General features: G+C 38.5%; 1 protein-coding gene across 1 annotated transcript; it reads right to left on the bottom strand.

The window, feature by feature from the left end:
• Positions 1 to 11: 11 nt before the first annotated feature.
• rab34b (RAB34, member RAS oncogene family b) lies at positions 12 to 21,075 on the bottom strand. Its single transcript, XM_061962985.1, has 11 exons — positions 21,008 to 21,075; positions 20,792 to 20,865; positions 20,627 to 20,718; positions 20,490 to 20,555; positions 15,033 to 15,134; positions 14,874 to 14,938; positions 12,326 to 12,377; positions 10,770 to 10,851; positions 473 to 563; positions 300 to 407; positions 12 to 231 (listed from the first exon to the last, which is right to left on the bottom strand). The coding sequence occupies exons 2-11, from the start codon at positions 20,837 to 20,839 to the stop codon at positions 170 to 172; spliced, it is 768 nt and encodes a 255-aa protein (XP_061818969.1). The 5' UTR covers positions 20,840 to 20,865; positions 21,008 to 21,075; the 3' UTR covers positions 12 to 169.
• Positions 21,076 to 21,176: the final 101 nt, after the last annotated feature.

Genomic DNA, 21,176 nt, shown 5'->3' with positions numbered 1-21,176 from the left:
ATGACGCGGCAGTCATGAGGTCACGGGATTAGTCGCGCCGAGACACATGACTCGGCGGCAGGAAGTCAACAATCCAGTCGGGGCAGAAAACTTCCATTTTGGGTTTATTGTCGTCTAATTTACACACAAATTGTCGGCGGCCATGACGCTCGTCCCCTTTCCTCTGTGGTCAGCAGCAGTTGGCCTTCCTCCCGGCAGACCGGCGCTCCTCGTCTTTGCCGCCGCTGATCCCTAACAGGACAAACACGCCTGTCAGTCTGACGCAGTAACAGTGCCGACGAGCGCCACCGGAGACTCACTGATGATGTCGTCTGCGTTCTGTGAGCCGCGTCTCTCCAGCTCCGACAGCATGTCGGCCTCAAAGGTCAAAGCGGCCACGCGCAGGAAGAAGTCTCTCACGCCGTCACCTGACATAACAAAATGATCAATTAACAGCTTCTTTTTTTTTTTTGCTGTCCTGTTAATGTCACACCTGACTTTGCAGAAACCGCCCAGAACTCCGCCCTGATTTCCTCTGAGAGTCTGATGGCTTCTTCTTCCACGTCAGCCAGCTGCTCAGGAGACTGACCACAAAACAAGACCTTTTGTCAGCGCTACAATGGGTAATTCATCCCGATTCCAAATAGAATATACAGTACAGGCCAAAAGTTTGGACACACCTTCTCATTCAATGCGTTTTCTTTATTTTCATGACTATTTACATTGTAGATTGTCACTGAAGGCATCAAAACTATGAATGAACACATGTGGAGTTATGTACTTAACAAAAACAGGGGAAATAACGGAAAACACGTTTTATATTCTAGTTTCTTCAAAATAGCCACCCTTTGCTCTGATTACTGCTTTGCACACTCTTGGCATTCTCTCGATGAGCTTCAAGAGGTAGTCACCTGATATGGTTTTCACTTCACAGGTATCATAGTTTGGATGCCTTCAGTGACAATCGACAATGTAAATAGTCATGAAAATACAGAAAACGCATTGAAATGAGACGGTGTCCAAACTTTTGGCCTGTACTGTATATATATATATATATATATATATACAGTATATATATATGTTTTTTTTTTTTTTTAAGAGTCAAATTTGATTTAAAAAATAGTTTTTTTAGGCCATCTCCAAGCAACCAGAAGGATCTTTTCCCACCTGTTTTGAAAGCGTTTCAATATAATTATTACACCAAATTACACATTGCGACAATCAATTCTCATCCGAATCGCAATTATTTATCTTGATTCTAAAATGGATTCATAATGTAAAAAAAATCAATTTACAATCTTGAGTCTATTTTGAAAAATACGTTTTTAGGTCACTTTTATTGATCCAGAATACGCTTTTCTATGCTGTAACATGTTTTTAAGAAATACTACACTGCGAGAATCGATTCTGAATGGAATCGTCACACCAGGAATCGAAATGGGATGGAATCAAGGCAGCAAACGGGCACGACATAGAGGTGCACCAAAAAAATATTATTACTATTCTTAGTCATCTCGATCCTGAATCGATTTCTAACTTTCAAAAATCGATTTACAGTTGTTGTTTTTTTACCAGTCAATTTTTATAGAGATGTTTCTAGGCCATCTCCAAGCAACCAGAAGCGTCTTTTCCAACCTGCTTTGAAAATGTTTCAATATGACTATTACACCAAATTACACATTGCGAGAATCAATTCTCATCCGAATCGCGATTCTTATTTATCTTGATTCTAAATGGATTCATAATTTTAAAAATCGTTTTACAATTTTGAGTCCATTTTGAAAAAAAACGTTTTTAAGTCACTTTCATTGATCCAGAAGGCGCATGTTTTGAAGAAATACTACACTGCGAGAATCGATTCTGAATGGAATCGTCACACCATGAATCGAAATGGGATGGAATCAAGGCAGCAGACGGGCACGACATAGAGGTGCACCAAAAAAATATTATTACTATTCTTATTCATCTCGATCCTGAATCGATTCCTAACTTTCAAAAATATATTTCCCCGCCTTCCGCCCGAATGCAGCTGAGATACGCTCCAGCACCCCCGCGACCCCAAACGGGACAAGCGGTAGAAAATGAATGGATGGATGGATTTACAATTTTTTATTTTTTTTTACAAGTACATTTTTATAAAGATGTTTTTAGGCCATCTCCAAGCAACCAGAAGCATCTTTTCCAACCTGCTTTGAAAACGTTTCAATATAACTATTAGACCAAATTACACATTGCGAGAATCAATTCTCATCTGAATCGCAATTCTTATTCATCTTGATTCTAAATGGATTCATAATTTTAAAAATCGTTTTACAATTTTGAGTCCATTTTGAAAAAAAACGTTTTTAAGTCACTTTCATTGATCCAGAAGGCGCATGTTTTGAAGAAATACTACACTGCGAGAATGGATTCTGAATGTAATCGTCACACCAGGAATCGAAATGGGATGGAATCAAGGCAGCAAACGGGCACGACATAGAGGTGCACCAAAAAAATATTATTACTATTCTTAGTCATCTCGATCCTGAATCGATTCCTAACTTTCAAAAATATATTTCCCCGCCTTCCGCCCGAACGCAGCTGAGATAGGCTCCAGTACCCCCGCGACCCCGAACGGGACAAGCGGTAGAAAATGGATGGATGAATTTACAATTTGTTTTTTTACGAGTCAATTTTTATAAAGATGTTTTTAGGCCATCTCCAAGCAACCAGAAGGATCTTTTCCCACCTGTTTTGAAAGCGTTTCAATATAACTATTACACCAAATTATACATTGCGAGAATCAATTCTCATCTGAATCGCGATTATTTATCTTGATTCTAAAATGGATTCATAATTTAAAAAAAATCCATTTACAATCTTGAGTCTATTTTGAAAAATACGTTTTTAGGTCACTTTTATTGATCCAGAATGCGCTTTTCTATGCTGTAACATGTTTTTAAGAAATACTACACTGCGAGAATCGATTCTGAATCGAATCGTCACACCATGAATCGAAATCGGATGGAATCAAGGCAGCAGACGGGCACGACATAGAGGTGCACCAAAAAAATATTATTACTATTCTTAGTCATCTCGATCCTGAATCGATTCCTAACTTTCAAAAATCTATTTCCCCGCCTTCCGCCCGAATGCAGTTGAGATAGGCTCCAGTACCCCCGCGACCCCGAACGGGACAAGCAGTAGAAAATGGATGGATGGATGGATTTACATTTTTTTTTTTTTTTTTTTACAAGTCAATTTTTTTAAAGATGTTTTTAGGCCATCTCCAAGCAACCAGAAGCATCTTTTCCAACCTGCTTTGAAAATGTTTCAATATGACTATTACACCAAATTACACATCGCGAGAATCAATTCTCATCCGAATCGCGATTCTTATTTATTTTGATTCTAAATGGATTCATAATTTTAAAAATTGTTTTACAATTTTGAGTCAATTTTTTTAAGTCACTTTCATTGATCCAGAAGGCGCATGTTTTGAAGAAATACTACACTGCGAGAATCGATTCTGAATGGAATCGTCACACCATGAATCGAAATCGGATGGATTCAAGGCAGCAAACGGCACGACATAGAGGTGCACCAAAAAAATATTATTACTATTCTTATTCATCTCGATCCTGAATCGATTCCTAACTTTCAAAAATATATTTCCCCGCCTTCCGCCCGAACGCAGCTGAGATGGGCTCCAGCACCCCCGCGACCCCAAACGGGACAAGCGGTAGAAAATGGATGGATGGATTTACAATTTTTTTTTTTTTTTACAAGTCAAATTTTATAAAGATGTTTTTAGGCCATCTCCAAGCAACCAGAAGGATATTCTCCCACCTGTTTTGAAAACGTTTCAATATAATTATTACACCAAATTACACATTGCTAGAATCAATTCTCAGCCGAATCGCGATTCTTATTTGTCTTGATTTTAAATGGATTCATAATTTTCAAAAATCGATTTACAATCTTGAGTCTATTTTGAAAAATAAGTTTTTAGGTCACTTTTATTGATCCAGAAGGCGCTTTTCTAAGCTGTAACATGTTTTGAAGAAATACTACACTGCGAGAATCGACTCTGAATGGAATCGTCACACCAGGAATCGAAATGGGATGGAATCAAGGCAGCAGACGGGCACGACATAGAGGTGCACCAAAAAAATATTATTACTATTCTTAGTCATCTCGATCCTGAATCGATTCCTAACTTTCAAAAATCGATTTACACTTTTTTTTTTTTACAAGTCAATTTTTTAAAAGATGTTTTTAGGCCATCTCCAAGCAACCAGAAGGATCTTTTCCAACTTGCTTTGAAAGTGTTTCAATATGACTATTACACCAAATTACACATTGCGAGAATCAATTCTCATCCGAATCGCGATTCTTATTCATCTTGATTCTAAATGGATTCATAATTTAAAAAATCGTTTTACAATTTTGAGTCTATTTTGAAAAAAAAACGTTTTTAAGTCACTTTCATTGATCCAGAAGGCGCATGTTTTGAAGAAATACTACACTGCGAGAATGGATTCTGAATGGAATCGTCACACCAGGAATCGAAATGGGATGGAATCAAGGCAGCAGACGGGCACGACATAGAGGTGCACCAAAAAAATATTATTACTATTCTTAGTCATCTCGATCCTGAATCGATTCCTAACGTTCAAAAATCGATTTACACTTTTTTTTTTTTTACAAGTCAATTTTTTAAAAGATGTTTTTAGGCCATCTCCAAGCAACCAGAAGGATCTTTTCCAACTTGCTTTGAAAGTGTTTCAATATGACTATTACACCAAATTACACATTGCGAGAATCAATTCTCATCCGAATCGCGATTCTTATTCATCTTGATTCTAAATGGATTCATAATTTAAAAAATCGTTTTACAATTTTGAGTCTATTTTGAAAAAAAAACGTTTTTAAGTCACTTTCATTGATCCAGAAGGCGCATGTTTTGAAGAAATACTACACTGCGAGAATGGATTCTGAATGGAATCGTCACACCAGGAATCGAAATGGGATGGAATCAAGGCAGCAAACGGGCACGACATAGAGGTGCACCAAAAAAATATTATTACTATTCTTAGTCATCTCGATCCTGAATCGATTCCTAACTTTCAAAAATATATTTCCCCGCCTTCCGCCCGAATGCAGCTGAGATAGGCTCCAGCACCCCCGCGACCCCAAACGGGACAAGCGGTAGAAAATGGATGGATGGATTTACAATTTTTTTTTTTTTTTACAAGTCAAATTTTATAAAGATGTTTTTAGGCCATCTCCAAGCATCCAGAAGGATATTCTCCCACCTGTTTTGAAAACGTTTCAATATAACTATTACACCAAATTACACATTGCTAGAATCAATTCTCAGCCGAATCGCGATTCTTATTTGTCTTGATTTTAAATGGATTCATAATTTTCAAAAATCGATTTACAATCTTGAGTCTATTTTGAAAAATAAGTTTTTAGGTCACTTTTATTGATCCAGAAGGCGCTTTTCTAAGCTGTAACATGTTTTGAAGAAATACTACACTGCGAGAATCGACTCTGAATGGAATCGTCACACCAGGAATCGAAATGGGATGGAATCAAGGCAGCAGACGGGCACGACATAGAGGTGCACCAAAAAAATATTATTACTATTCTTAGTCATCTCGATCCTGAATCGATTCCTAACTTTCAAAAATTGATTTACACTTTTTTTTTTTTTACAAGTCAATTTTTTAAAAGATGTTTTTAGGCCATCTCCAAGCAACCAAAAGGATCTTTTCCAACTTGCTTTGAAAGTGTTTCAATATGACTATTACACCAAATTACACATTGCGAGAATCAATTCTCATCCGAATCGCGATTTTTATTTATCTTGATTCTAAATGGATTCATAATTTTAAAAATCGTTTTACAATTTTGAGTCCATTTTGAAAAAAAAACTTTTTTAAGTCACTTTCATTGATCCAGAAGGCGCATGTTTTGAAGAAATACTACACTGCGAGAATCGATTCTGAATGGAATCGTCACACCATGAATCGAAATGGGATGGAATCAAGGCAGCAGACGGGCACGACATAGAGGTGCACCAAAAAAATATTATTACTATTCTTATTCATCTCGATCCTGAATCGATTCCTAACTTTCAAAAATATATTTCCCCGCCTTCCGCCCGAACGCAGCTGAGATGGGCTCCAGCACCCCCGCGACCCCAAACGGGACAAGCGGTAGAAAATGAATGGATGGATGGATTTACAATTTTTTATTTTTTTTTACAAGTACATTTTTATAAAGATGTTTTTAGGCCATCTCCAAGCAACCAGAAGCATCTTTTCCAACCTGCTTTGAAAACGTTTCAATATAACTATTACACCAAATTACACATTGCGAGAATCAATTCTCATCTGAATCGCAATTCTTATTCATCTTGATTCTAAATGGATTCATAATTTTAAAAATCGTTTTACAATTTTGAGTCCATTTTGAAAAAAAACGTTTTTAAGTCACTTTCATTGATCTAGAAGGTGCATGTTTTGAAGAAATACTACACTGCGAGAATCGATTCTGAATCGAATCATCACACCATGAATCGAAATGGGATGGAATCAAGGCAGCAAACGGACACGACATAGAGGTGCACCAAAAAAATATTATTACTATTCTTAGTCATCTCGATCCTGAATCGATTCCTAACTTTCAAAAATCGATTTCCCCGCCTTCCGCCCGAATGCAGCTGAGATAGGCTCCAGTACCCCCGCGACCCCGAACGGGACAAGCGGTAGAAAATGGATGGATGGATGGATTTACAATTTTTTATTTTTTTTTACAAGTACATTTTTATAAAGATGTTTTTAGGCCATCTCCAAGCAACCAGAAGCATCTTTTCCAACCTGCTTTGAAAACGTTTCAATATAACTCATTTCACCAAATTACACATTGCAAGAATCAATTCTCATCTGAATCGCGATTCTTATTTATCTTGATTTTAAATGGATTCATAATTTTCAAAAATTGATTTACAATCTTGAGTCTATTTTGAAAAATAAGTTTTTAGGTCACTTATTGATCCAGAATGCGCTTTTCTATGCAGTAACATGTTTTGAAGAAATACTACAATGCGAGAATCGACTCTGAATCGAATCGTCACACCAGGAATCGAAACCGGATGGAATCAAGGCAGCAGACGGGCACGACATAGAGGTGCACCAAAAAATATTATTATTCTTAGTCATCTCGATCCTGAATCGATTCCTAACTTTCAAAAATCGATATACCTAAGTCAATTTTTATAAAGATGTTTTTAGGCCATCTCCAAGCAACCGGAAGGCTCTTTTCCCACCTGTTTCAATATAACTATTACACCAAATTATACATTGCGAGAATCAATTCTCATCCGAATCGCGATTCTTATTTATCTTGATTCTAAAATGGATTCATAATTTTCAAAAAATGTATTCACAATTTTGATTCAGTTTTTGAAAATACGTTTTTAGGTCACTTTCATTGATCCAGAAGGCGCTTTTCTAAGCTGTAACCTGTTTTTAAGAAATGCTACATTACGAGAATTGATTTGAAGCGATTCTGACTCGAATCGTCATGCCAGGAGTCGAAATTGGATCGTATCAAGGCAGGAGACGGGCACGACCTAGAAGGGCACCAAAATATCGATTCACAGCTGAATTGCTATTCTTATTCATCCTGATTCTGAATCTATTCCTAATTTTCAAAAATCGATTCACAAATTTAAATTTTTTAAATTTTTTGCAAGTCAAATTTTATAAAGATGTTCTCCATGCAACCAGAATATTTTTTTCCTAACCTGTAACTTGTTTTGAAAATGTTTTATTATAATTATTATACCAAATAATACATTGCGAAAATCGTGTTGAATTGATTCTGAATCGAATCTTCACCCCAGGAAAATTGGATCGTATCAAGGCAGCAGACGGGCACGACATAGAAGGGCACCAAAAAATCAAATTACATCCGTATCGCGATTCTTTATCGTCTGAATTATATTCACTTCAATTCTAAATCGATTCCTAATTTTCAAAAATCGATTTACAATTTTCTTTTTTTTTTTTTTACGAGTCAATTTTTACATAGCCTAAAAACATCTATCTCCATGCAACCCGAAGGAGGTTTTCTAACCTGTAACTTGTTTTGAAAAAGTTGTATTATAATTATTAAACCAAATAATATAAACCCCGTTTCCATGAGTTGGGAAATTGTGTTAGATGTAAATATAAACGGAATACAATGATTTGCAAATCATTTTCAACCCATATTCAGTTGAATATGCTACAAAGACAACATATTTGATGTTCAAACTGATAAACTTTTTTTTTTTTGCAAATAATCATTAACTTTAGAATTTGATGCCAGCAACACGTGACAAAGAAGTTGGGAAAGGTGGTAATAAATACTGATAAAGTTTAAGAATGCTCATCAAACACTTATTTGGAACATCCCACAGGTGTGCAGGCTAATTGGGAACAGGTGGGTGCCATGATTGGGTATAAAAGTAGATTCCATGAAATGCTCAGTCATTCACAAACAAGGATGGGGCGAGGGTCACCACTTTGTCAACAAATGCGTGAACAAATTGTTGAACAGTTTAGGAAAAAACTTTCTCAACCAGCAATTTAGGGATTTCACCATCTACGGTCCGTAATATCATCAAAGGCTTCAGAGAATCTGGAGAAATCACTGCACGTAAGCAGCTAAGCCCTTGACCTTCGATCCCTCAGGCTGTACTGCATCAACAAGCGACTTCAGTGTGTAAAGGATATCACCACATGGGCTCAGGAACACTTCAGAAACCCACTGTCAGTAACTACAGTTGGTCGCTACATCTGTAAGTGCAAGTTAAAATTCTCCTATGCAAGGCGAAAACCGTTTATCAACAACACCCAGAAACGCTGTCGGCTTCGCTGGGCCTGAGCTCATCTAGGATGGACTGATACAAAGTGGAAAAGTGTTCTGTAGTCTGACGAGTCCACATTTCAAATTGTTTTTGGAAACTGTGGACGTTGTGTCCTCGGGACCAAAGAGGAAAAGAACCATCCGGATGGTTATAGGCGCAAAGTTGAAAAGCCAGCATCTGTGATGGTATGGGGGTGTATTAGTGCCCAAGACATGGGTAACTTACACATCTGTGAAGGCACGATTAATGCTGAAAGGTACATACAGGTTTTGGAGCAACATATGTTGTCATCCAAGCAACGTTACCATGGACGCCCCTGCTTATTTCAGCAAGACAATGCCAAGCCACGTGTTACATCAACGTGGCTTCATAGTAAAAGAGTGCGGGTACTAGACTGGCCTGCCTGTAGTCCAGACCCGTAAGAGCCGACCGAAACATCCGTTCTCACACGTTAGCATTTGCTAAACTTTAGCTTTAGCTGATAGGTAATGAGCATGTGGTTTTTAACTTGGTGAAGCAGTTCGAGTGAAGCACTGCTGACGTTAAAATGATATCCTAACATATATATATATATATATATATTATTTTAAATTGATTCTCGAAAATTAAGAATCAATTTAGAAAATCTGAATAAATAAAAAGTAAGTCAATCTATTAAATGCTGCATATTATTAATACACTAGCCTGCTTAGTGGTTAGAGTGTCCGCCCTGAGATCGGTAGGTTGTGAGTTCCAACCCCGGCCGAGTCATACCAAAGACTATAAAAATGGGACCCATTACCTCCCTGCTTAGCACTCAGCATCAAGGGTTGGAATTGGGGGTTAAATCACCAAAAATGATTCCCGGGCGCGGCCCTCGCTGCTGCCCACTACTCCCTTCACCTCCCAGGGGGTGAACAAGGGGATGGGTTAAATGCAGAGGACAAAATTTCACCACACCTAGTGTGTGTGTGACAATCATTGGTACTTTAACTTTACTTCATAAAACTTCTGTAGTTGTTTGTATCACATTGTAGTGTATTTTTCATAAAATATTTCATATCTAAAAGTTAGTTTTTCTTTTTAAAAGGCATGTTACATGTTAAAGCAGCACTACCATCATAAAATATTTTCATAACTTTTGGGACGATACATGGCCCGAGGGGGTCTGTATCGCTTTCACTGGCACTTAGCGACTTTGAGGAGGGTGGCAGGAACCCCGCCACACACAAAAAAAAACTACAAAAGTGCTTTACGGCATACGTCACTGCTATCGTGGCAAAAGCTGCAAAACAACAAAACAAAATCCGAAAAGTTTTGTCTGAGGATACAAAAATAAGAAAAAGGGAGGCTACCCGGATAAAAGGACAGTCAAGGATCAACATTGCCTTGGCTTACACTCGCTGGCGTGATCTTAAAGATGGGGAGGGATTTTCAGATGATGCTGCCTGGGCTCTGTTCATGCTGGACTAGTAAGTACTTTTCAATGCTCAGATCAAATGCTAATGTTCGCTATTGGAAATTTGTACAGTAGCAATAAATAGGCACCAGCTTGACAGCTCCACACCGACACGACAACATTTAAAAGTACTGTCGTATCTGCTTGTACGTACGTATTATATGTCGTAGTTTCTGACGATTTTACGACGCTATACGCGGAAATGTGGTCATCCTTCAAGAAAAACACTACCGCTCTTGACCACTGGCGCCGCCAAAATCAACCAAAACTGAAAAGATATTAAGTGGGGCTTTAAATTGTGAAGTTTTGGTGGACAGGCATGGATTCAACTGAGAATAATTAATTTCACAATACGACTTTTTCCAAGTTGTGTCACAGAATCAGTCAAACTCCAAAGGTGAAATAATGTATTTTGTGTTTGTTTTTTTTTGCATCATTTTCACCCACGCCGAGGTCCTTCTTGGTGCCCACGAGGAAGAGGAGTACGCTGGACGGGTCGTTCTCCTTCATGGCGTCTTCCAGCCACTGCCTACGCCAACAACATGTGGTCGTTAACTCTTTTCACTATTCTAATATTGCATCAAACAATTTCCACTGAGGGCCACGGGCTGACAAATCAAAGGATATGGGGCCATTTTGGTAGTTTTTACATTCAAAACTGTACAAAATTTTTTTTTTTTTTCAAATAACTCTAAAATGAAATATTGCTAGAAATTTGGTGTGAATGCTACAGAGCCCCTAAAAGGACATGGGGGGAGAAAAAACATTTCTAATCTTTTTTTTTTTTTTTTTTTTTTTTTTTTAATAGACATTTTATAAAGTTATAAAAAAAAATTCATAATTTTTTTTTTTTAGACATGTATCTCGTGCGCATGAGAAACTTTTTATAAAGTTATAAAAAGAAAATAAAAAAATGGTATAATTTTATTTTTTTTAGACATGTATCTCGTGCGCACGAGAAACTTTTTATAAAGTTATAAAAAAAAATAAAAAAATTGTATAATTTTTTTTTTACACATGTATCTCGTGCGCACGAGAAACTTTTTATAAAGTTATAAAAAAAAAATTAAAAAATGGTATAATTATTTTTTTTTAGACATGTATCTCGTGCGCACGAGAAACTTTATAAAGTTATAAAAATAAAATAAAAAAATTGTATAATTTTTTTTTTTTTAGACATGTATCTCGTGCGCACGAGAAACTTTATATAAAGTAATAAAACAAAATAAAAAAAATTTAGATTTTTTTTTTTTAGACATGTTTCTTGTGCGCACGAGATACATGTCTAAAAAAAAATTATAAAATTATTTTTTTTTTGTATAATTTTATAAAAAGTTTCTCGTGTGCACGAGATACATGTCTAAAAAAATAAAAATAAATATAAATTTTTTTTTCTCCCCCATGTCCCTTTAGGGGCTCCGTAGAATGTTGAAGAGCCAAAACCGAACAGAAATGCTGACAGTTAGCACACTGGCCAGATAGCGTCAATTAGCAAAATGAGCTAAAATAAAAAATAAAAGCTAGCATGCTGACAGAACTATGCTAGCATTCTGACAATAGCATGCTTACAGTTAGCATTAGTAAAATACGGTATGACACTCAGGTGTATAGCTGCTAAATTAGTTGGTTTTTTTAATGCCAGCATGCTTTTGTTAAAATGCTAACTGTAACGTGCGTTAAGTACCAAAATATATAACTCTTAAAGGCCTGTACCTGAAAAATGTGTTTAAAATGCTAGCGTGCTAATGTTAGCTTGCATCAAGTACCAAAACATGACTGAGGTGTATACCGACAGTATTAACTTAAAAAAATGTATATACTAAATATAGCTTTATATACTATAATAAGGATGCTAACAATTAAAAAATGAGGTACGGGCCGCACTTTGGACACCCCTGAAGCACAGGGTCAACCATTGTAACATGTTGATGGGCAAGGTTGTCAAAAGACGTCCCTGTTGTGAACTAAAGTGCTGAGACAACAAAGGACAAAATGAATCTTACCTGGCGTGGATTAATGAGCTGGCCCTGCCCAGGTCGAACACCACAATGATGGCTGCGGGACACAACACAAAGAAGAGACACTTTGAGGACACAACACAAAGAAGAGGCACTTTTAGGACGCAACACAAAGAGGAGACAATTGAGGACACAACATAAAGAAGAGACACTTTTAAGGACACAACACAAAGAGGAGACAATTGAGGACACAACATAAAGAAGAGACACTTTTAGGAACACAACACAAAGAAGACAATGAAAAACAACACAAAGAAGATTCAATTAAGAACACAACACAAAGAAGAGACAATTAAGAACACAACACAAAGAAGAGACAATTAAGAACACAACACAAAGAAGAGACATTTAAGAACACAACACAAAAAAGACACACATTTAAGGACACAAAACAAAGAAGAGACACTTTTAAGGACACAACACAAAGAAGAGACAATGAAAAACACAACACAAAGAAGAGACAATTAAGAACACAACACATAGAAGAGACAATTAAGAACACAACACAAAGAAGACACATTTAAGAACACAACACAGAGAAGAGACCCATTTAAGGACACAACACAAAGAAGACACATTTAAGGACACAACACAAAGAAGAGACATTTAAGGACACAACACAAAGAAGAGGCACTTTTAGGACGCAACACAAAGAGGAGACAATTGAGGACACAACATAAAGAAGAGACACTTTTAAGGACACAACACAAAGAGGAGACAATTGAGGACACAACATAAAGAAGAGACACTTTTAGGAACACAACACAAAGAAGACAATGAAAAACAACACAAAGAAGATTCAATTAAGAACACAACACAAAGAAGAGACAATTAAGAACACAACACAAAGAAGAGACAATTAAGAACACAACACAAAGAAGAGACATTTAAGAACACAACACAAAAAAGACACACATTTAAGGACACAAAACAAAGAAGAGACACTTTTAAGGACACAACACAAAGAAGAGACAATGAAAAACACAACACAAAGAAGAGACAATTAAGAACACAACACATAGAAGAGACAATTAAGAACACAACACAAAGAAGACACATTTAAGAACACAACACAGAGAAGAGACCCATTTAAGGACACAACACAAAGAAGACACATTTAAGGACACAACACAAAGAAGAGACATTTAAGGACACAACACAAAGAAGACACATTTAAGAACACAACAGAAAGAAGAGACCTATTTAAGGACACAACACAAAGAAGACACATTTAAGGACACAACACAAAGAAGACACATTTAAGGACACAACACAAAGAAGAGACATTTAAGAACACAACACAAAGAAGAGACTTTTAAGAACACAACACAAAGAAGAGACCCATTTAAGGACACAACACAAAGAAGACACATTTAAGGACACAACACAAAGAAGACACATTTAAGGACACAACACAAAGAAGAGGCCCATTTAAGGACACAACACAAAGAAGAGGCCCATTTAAGGACACAACACAAAGAAGACACATTTAAAGAACACAACACAAAGAAAAGACCCATTTAAGGGCACAACACAAAGAAGAGACATTTAAGGACACAACACAAAGAAGACACATTTAAGAACACAACACAAAGAAGAGACCCATTTAAGGACACAACACAAAGAAGACACATTTAAGAACACAACACAAAGAAGAGACCCATTTAAGGACACAACAAAAAGAAGACACATTTAAGAACACAACACAAAGAAGAGACCCATTTAAGGACACAACACAAAGAAGAGACATTTAAGGACACAACACAAAGAAGAGACATTTAAGGACACAACACAAAGTAGAGACATTTAAGGACACAACACAAAGAAGACACACATTTAAGGACACAACACAAAGAAGACACAATTGAGGACACAACACAAAGAAGAGACACAACACAAAGAAGAGACACAACACAAAGAAGAAACACAACACAGAGAAGAGAGACAACACAAAGAAGAGAGACAACACAAAGAAGAGAGCGACAACACAAAGAAGAGAGACAACACAAAGAAGAGACACAACACAGAGAGACAACACAAAGAAGAGAGACAACACAAAGAAGAGACACAACACAAAGAAGAGAGACAACACAAAGAAGAGAGACAACACAAAGAAGAGAGAGACAACACAAAGAAGAGAGACAACACAAAGAAGAGACACAACACAAAGAAGAGACACAACACAAAGAAGAGAGACAACACAAAGAAGAGAGACAACACAAAGAAGAGAGACAACACAAAGAAGAGACACAACACAAAGAAGAGAAACAACACAAAGAAGAGAGAGACAACACAAAGAAGAGAGACAACACAAAGAAGAGAGACAACACAAAGAAGAGACACAACACAAAGAAGAGAGACAACACAAAGAAGAGCGACAACACAAAGAAGAGACACAACACAAAGAAGAGAGAGACAACACAAAGAAGAGAGACAACACAAAGAAGAAACACAACTCAAAGAAGAGACACAACACAAAGAAGAGAGACAACACAAAGAAGAGAGACAACACAAAGAAGAGACACAATGTCACCCTGAGCTCCTCTGTAGTAGGTGGAGGCGATGCACTTGAAGCGCTCCTGACCTGCTGTGTCCCACCTGCAACACTTTCCAATCCATCATGTGACAGGTGACACAATCTGAGGCGTCCCTCAGCACCGCCTCTCTGTGGAGACGACGACGTCATACTCACAGCTGCAGATTGAAGGGGACGCCGAGCACCTGGAAGCGTTCCATCTGGAAGTCCACGCCGATGGTGGCCTTGTAGTCCCTGCTGAAGGCACCGCTGCAGAACCTGCCAGGAACATGGATGATGCACATCGTCACGGCAACATGTCTGATCATTTCCATCTGCAGACTTTTGGTGTGTTTGACACAAACGTAGAAACACTCTGCAGTTCTTACTCGCAGGGTTTCATATTTAAAAACATTGCTTTCAGTGCTTGATTAACACAACATGTGTATTTTCTTACAAACCCCAACACCAGTGAAGTCGGCACGTTGTGTAAATGGTAAATAAAAACAGAATACAATGATTTGCAAATCTTTTTCAACTTATATTTAATTGAATGGACTGCAAAGACAAGATATTTAATGTTCACACTGGAAAACTTTATTTTTTGCAAATATTAGCTCATTTGGAGTTTCAAAAAAGCTGTCACAAGTGGCAAAAAAGACTGAGAACGCTGAGGAATGCTCATCAAACACTTATTTGGAACATCCCACAGATGAACAAGCTAATTGGAAACAGGTGGGTGCCATCATTGGGTATAAAAGCAGCTTCCATGAAATGCTCAGTCATTCATTCACAAACAAGGATGGGGCGAGGGTCACCACTTTGTCAACAAATGTGTGAGCAAATTGATTAAGAACAACATTTCTCAACAAGCTATTGCAAGGAATTTAGGGATTTCACCATCTACGGTCCGTAATATCATCAAAAGGTTCAGAGAATCTGGAAAAATCACTGCACGTAAGTGATGATATTACGGACCTTCGATCCCTCAGGTGGTACTGCATCAAAAAGCGACATCAGTGTGTAAAGGATATCACCACATGGGCTCAGGAACACTTCAGAAAACCACTGTCAGTAACTACAGTTGGTCGCTACATCTGTAAGTGCAAGTTAAAACTCTCCTATGCAAAGCCAAAGCCATTTATCAACAACACCCAGAAACGCCGCCGGCTTCGCTGGGCCCGAGCTCATCTAAGATGGACTGATGCAAAGTGGAAAAGTGTTCTGTGGTCTGACGAGTCCACATTTCAAATTGTTTTTGAAAACTGTGGACGTCGTGTCCTCCGGACCAAAGAGGAAAAGAACCATCCGGATTGTTATAGGCGCAAAGTTGAGAAGCCAGCATCTGTGATGGTATGGGGGTGTATTAGTGCCCAAGACATGGGTAACTTACACATCTGTGGAGGCGCCATTAATGCTGAAAGGTACATACAGGTTTTGGAGCAACATGTGTTGCCATCCAAGCAACGATATCATGGACGCCCCTGCTTATTTCAACAAGTTACGCCAAGCCACGTGTTACAACAGCGTGGCTTCATAGTAAAAGAGTGCGGGTACTAGACTGGCCTGCCTGTAGTCCAGACCTGTCTCCCATTGAAAATGTGTGGCGCATTATGAAGCCTAAAATACCACAACGGAGACCCCCGGACTGTTGAACAACTTAAGCTGTACATCAAGCAAGAATGGGAAAGAATTCCACCTGAGAAGCTTCAAAAATGTGTCTCCTCAGTTCCCAAACGTTTACTGAGTGTTGTTAAAAGGAAAGGCCATGTAACACAGTGGTAAGAATGCCCCTCTGCCATGTTTTTTGCAATGTGTTGCTGACATTAAATTCTAAGTTAATGATTATTTGCCAAAAAAATTAAGTTTCTCAGTTGGAACATTAAATATCTTGTCTTTGCAGTCTTGCACATTGAGAGAGAGAAAAACGTTTCTGGGAGGGGCCAATGTATAAATGATGTATACACATTTAGCTGTAAAAATTTGCTGTGGGTTTGTGTCCCCTTTTTTTTAACGTATTTTTCGGACTATAAGTCGCAGTTTTTTTCATAGTTTCCTTATACTCAACTTATACTCAGGAGCGACTTATGTGTGAAATTATTAACACATTATCGTAAAATATCAAATAATATTATTTAGCTCATTCACGTAAGAGACTAGACGTATAAGATTTCATGGGATTTAGCGATTAGGAGTGACAGATTGTTTGGTAAACGTTTAGAATGTTCTATATGTTATAGTTATTTGAATGACTCTTACCATAATATGTTACGTTAACATACCAGTTGGTTATTTATGCCTCATATAACGTACACTTATTCAGCCTGTTGTTCACTATTCTTTATTTATTTTAAATTGCCTTTCAAATGTCTATTCTTGGTGTTGGCTTTTATCAAATAAATTTCCCCAAAAATGCGACTTATATATGTTTTTTTTTTCTTTCTTTATTATACATTTTCGGCCGGTGCGACTTATACTCCGAAAAATACGGTAATAGAAAAAGTCACAATGTCCGATAGAATTCTAAAAACAATATGACAGACCATTTCAAAAACGGAATGGGATTTTACACTTTTTTACTGAATGGGACACCCAAGAAAGTGGGATTTACAATATTATCTATGAGCAATAAAACACTGAATATTAACAACATATGAACATTGCTCCTCTTTTACTTCTCAGACCCGCTCCTGGATGGTTGTGTATCTTTTACAATCAAGCGTAACACAACAAAAATGTAACAAACAAACAAATTATAAGTAATAAACACCTACAATATGATATATTATCACTTTAAAGGTGAACATTATCACCAGACCTATGTAAGCGTCAATATATACCTTGATGTTGCAGAAAAAAGACCATATATTTTTTTAACCGATTTCCGAACTCTAAATGGGTGAATTTTGGCGAATTAAACGCCTTTCTAGTATTCGCTCTCGGAGCGATGACGTCACATCGGGAAGCAATCCGCCATTTTCTCAAACACAGAGTCAAATCAGCTGTTATTTTCCGTTTTTTCGACTGTTTTCCGTACCTTGGAGACATCATGCCTCGTCGGTGTGTTGTCGGAGGGTGTAACAACACGAACAGCGACGGATTCAAGTTGCAACAGTGGCCCAAAGATGCGAAAGTGGCAAGAAATTGGACGTTTGTTCCGCACACTTTGCCGACGAAAGCTATGCTACGACAGAGATGGCAAGAATGTGTGGATATCCTGCGACACTCAAAGCAGATGCATTTCCAACGATAAAGTCAAAGAAATCTGCCGCCAGACCCCCATTGAATCTGCCGGAGTGTGTGAGCAATTCAGGGACAAAGGACCTCGGTAGCACGGCAAGGGATGGCGGCAGTTTGTTCCCGCAGACGAGCGAGCTAAACCCCCTGGATGTCTTGGCTCACACCGTCCCTTATGCCACCGAAGATGATCAAGAGAAGAATATCGACCCTAGCTTCCCTGGCCTGCTGACATCAACTGGACAGATCAGCTTTCAGGAAAAGAGAGCGGATGAGGGTATGTCTACAGAATATATTAATTAATGAAAATTGGGCTGTCTGCACTCTCAAAGTGCATGTTGTTGCCAAATGTATTTCATATGCTGTAAACCTAGTTCATAGTTGTTAGTTTCCTTTAATGCCAAACAAACACATACCAATCGTTGGTTAGAAGGCGATCGCCGAATTCGTCCTCGCTTTCTCCCGTGTCGCTGGCTGTCGTGTCGTTTTCGTCGGTTTCGCTTGCATACGGTTCAAACCGATATGGCTCAATAGCTTCAGTTTCTTCTTCAATTTCGTTTTCGCTACCTGCCTCCACACTACAACCATCCGTTTCAATACATGCGTAATCTGTTGAATCGCTTAAGCCGCTGAAATCCGAGTCTGAATCCGAGCTAATGTCGCTATAGCTTGCTGTTCTACACTCTTAGAAATAAGGGTTCTAAAAGGGTTCTTCTACAAGGGCTGAGGTTCTAACTGGAACCATTTGCTTCTGAAAAACCCTTTCCCGAAGAAAGGGTTTTTCAAGGGTTCTTGGTAACGCTAATGGTTCCAGTAAGAACCATTTTGATCCAGAGAACCCTTTAAAACCCCTTTTCTGAATAATTGGTTTTAAAAGGGTTCTCACTAACACTAAGGGTTCCAGTAAGAACTATTTTGATCCAGAGAACCGTTTTTGGAAGAAAGAGTTCTTCAGGGATTGTTGAAAGCATGGGTAAGATCCTGTGTCACCAGGGACATACTTCCTGATAACATTTGCCAATAATGGTGCCTATCTTTAAATAAATGTTTTTCTCATTAAAATGTTTTGAATGTTTGTTCAATGTCAACATGATAAATGACCACAATATAATATGAACTAAACTGATCTGTAGAATACAATATGGTTCTTTATAGAACCCTCAGAAGACAAGACGGTTATCGGTGAAAACCTTTGAAAAGGGATGTTTTTAGAACCCCCTGTGTCAGGTCTAGATGAAACCCTTGAAACATGAAAGAGTTCTTTGTGGAACTCCCGTGTGGGTTCTAGGTGAAACCCTTGAAACATGAAAGGGTTCTTAGTGGAACTCCCTGCATGGGTTCTAGATGAAACCCTTGACAAACGAAAGGGTTCTTAGTGGAACTCCCTGTGTGGGTTCTAGATGAAACCCTTGAAATACGAAAGGGTTCTTAGTGGAACTCCCTGCGTGGGTTCTAGATGAAAGTCTTGAAATACAAAAGGGTTCTTAGTGGAACTCCCTGTGTGGGTTCTAAATGAAACCCTTGAAATACGAAAGGGTTCTTAGTGGAACTCCCTGTGTGGGTTCTAGATGAAACCCTTGAAACATGAAAGGGTTCTTAGTGGAACTCCCTGCGTGGGTTCTTTGTAGAACCTCTCATGGGGGGTTCTTGGTGGAACCTTACACACACAGTTATAGGTAGAACCCTCCAAAAGGGTTCCAGGTGGAACCTTTATAAAAAGGTTCTACCTGGAGCCAAAAAGGGTTCTCCTATGAGGACGAGCCGAAGAACCTTATATGGTTCTACTTAGCACTTTTATTTCTAAGAGTGTATGCGCCATGTTTGCTTGTGTTGGCTTCACTATGTGACGTCACAAGAAAATGGACGGGTGTATATAACGATGGTTAAAATCAGGCACTTTGAAGCTTTTTTTAGGGATATTGCGTGATGGGTAAAATTTTGAAAAAAAACTTCGAAAAATAAAATAAGCCACTGGGAACTGATTTTTAATGGCTTTAACCCTTCTGAAATTGTGATAATGTTCCCCTTTAATGCAGAACTTTGTTGTAAAAATCTGCTTCCGCATCTGTTTCTGACACACGCGTTTCGGGCTGGCTACTCTGAAAACAAGCCCCGCCCACTCTGGTTTGTTCCTGGTCTGAGCTGCTGTGACGTAGATTACCGTCATAACTTGTAAAACACCCAAAAGTGCAGATTTCAACCATTGAAATACTTTCTATAGTTCAAGACTTACAGTCATTTAAAAACTGCACTGCACATCATAATGGCGGTGACAGTTTTGATGTTAAAGGTCTGACAAAATGATGTAGAATGTCCGGTGGGCCGGATTTGAAAATCTTAATGGATTGCATTTTGCCCAGGACTGGACTACTTCATACCAGACCGCTCGCACCTTACCTGCTGACCAAGCACGTTTTCCCCACAGAGACGTCGCCCACGACGATGACTTTGGCCACGTTGAAGCTGCAAAGCCAGACAAGTTCAGTCCGTGGCGTTCCAGAACCGCCTGACCCCGTTCGACCTCTCGACCTCACCTGACGGCATCCTCCCTGCGGTGGTGGCAGGCGGCCGTCACGTCGGGGTGGAAGACGTCTTCGGTGTGCAGCGCCGCTCTGGGACTGAAGCACTGCCGTCAGCGCGGGGGAAAAAAGAAGATTGAGCAACACGTCGGTCACCACGGCGCCGGCTGCGGGCCTCACCTTGGGGAGGTGAGTGATGATCCTGTCGCTCTTCGCCGGAGGCACCATGGAGGCACTTGGTGCAGGAGCTTTTTCTTCAACATCAAATAAAGTCACATTCATTCTTCACTTACTTCAATGACGTCAAAGTCACATGTTTATAGTATGAAAATATAAACAGGACATTCAAAAGCAGAACAACATAATTTGCATTAATAAACGTATCAAAAAGCTTACATGAAGGTGCAGGCTGCCTTTAAAAGACGTCAAATTAATCCAGATGAGATGAGTTGCTTCAGTGTCTGTCGACAAGACAAAAGCAGAGCAACTGAGAGAGAAAAAATGAAGTCAGCAGACTTTTTTCCCCCCCTCATAATTAACTTTACCTTGTGGGAGGCAGCGAGGA

The sequence above is a fragment of the Nerophis lumbriciformis genome, linkage group LG09 (assembly GCF_033978685.3).
Source record: "Nerophis lumbriciformis linkage group LG09, RoL_Nlum_v2.1, whole genome shotgun sequence".
Classification (NCBI taxonomy): domain Eukaryota; kingdom Metazoa; phylum Chordata; class Actinopteri; order Syngnathiformes; family Syngnathidae; genus Nerophis; species Nerophis lumbriciformis.
Note: the sequence above shows the minus strand (reverse complement) of the source record. Positions and strands in the feature narration are given on the sequence as shown.

Excerpts from the sequence above, each read along its gene's own strand:
- rab34b (XM_061962985.1), bottom strand. The coding sequence starts at position 20,839 with ATGGTGCCTCCGGCGAAGAGCGACAGGATCATCACTCACCTCCCCAAG. Across the intron at positions 14,939-15,032 it reads GTCCCCTTCAATCTGCAGCT|GTGGGACACAGCAGGTCAGG; the intron begins GTGAGTATGACG and ends AAAGTGTTGCAG. Across the intron at positions 10,852-12,325 it reads AGCTCATTAATCCACGCCAG|GCAGTGGCTGGAAGACGCCA; the intron begins GTAAGATTCATT and ends TTGTTGGCGTAG.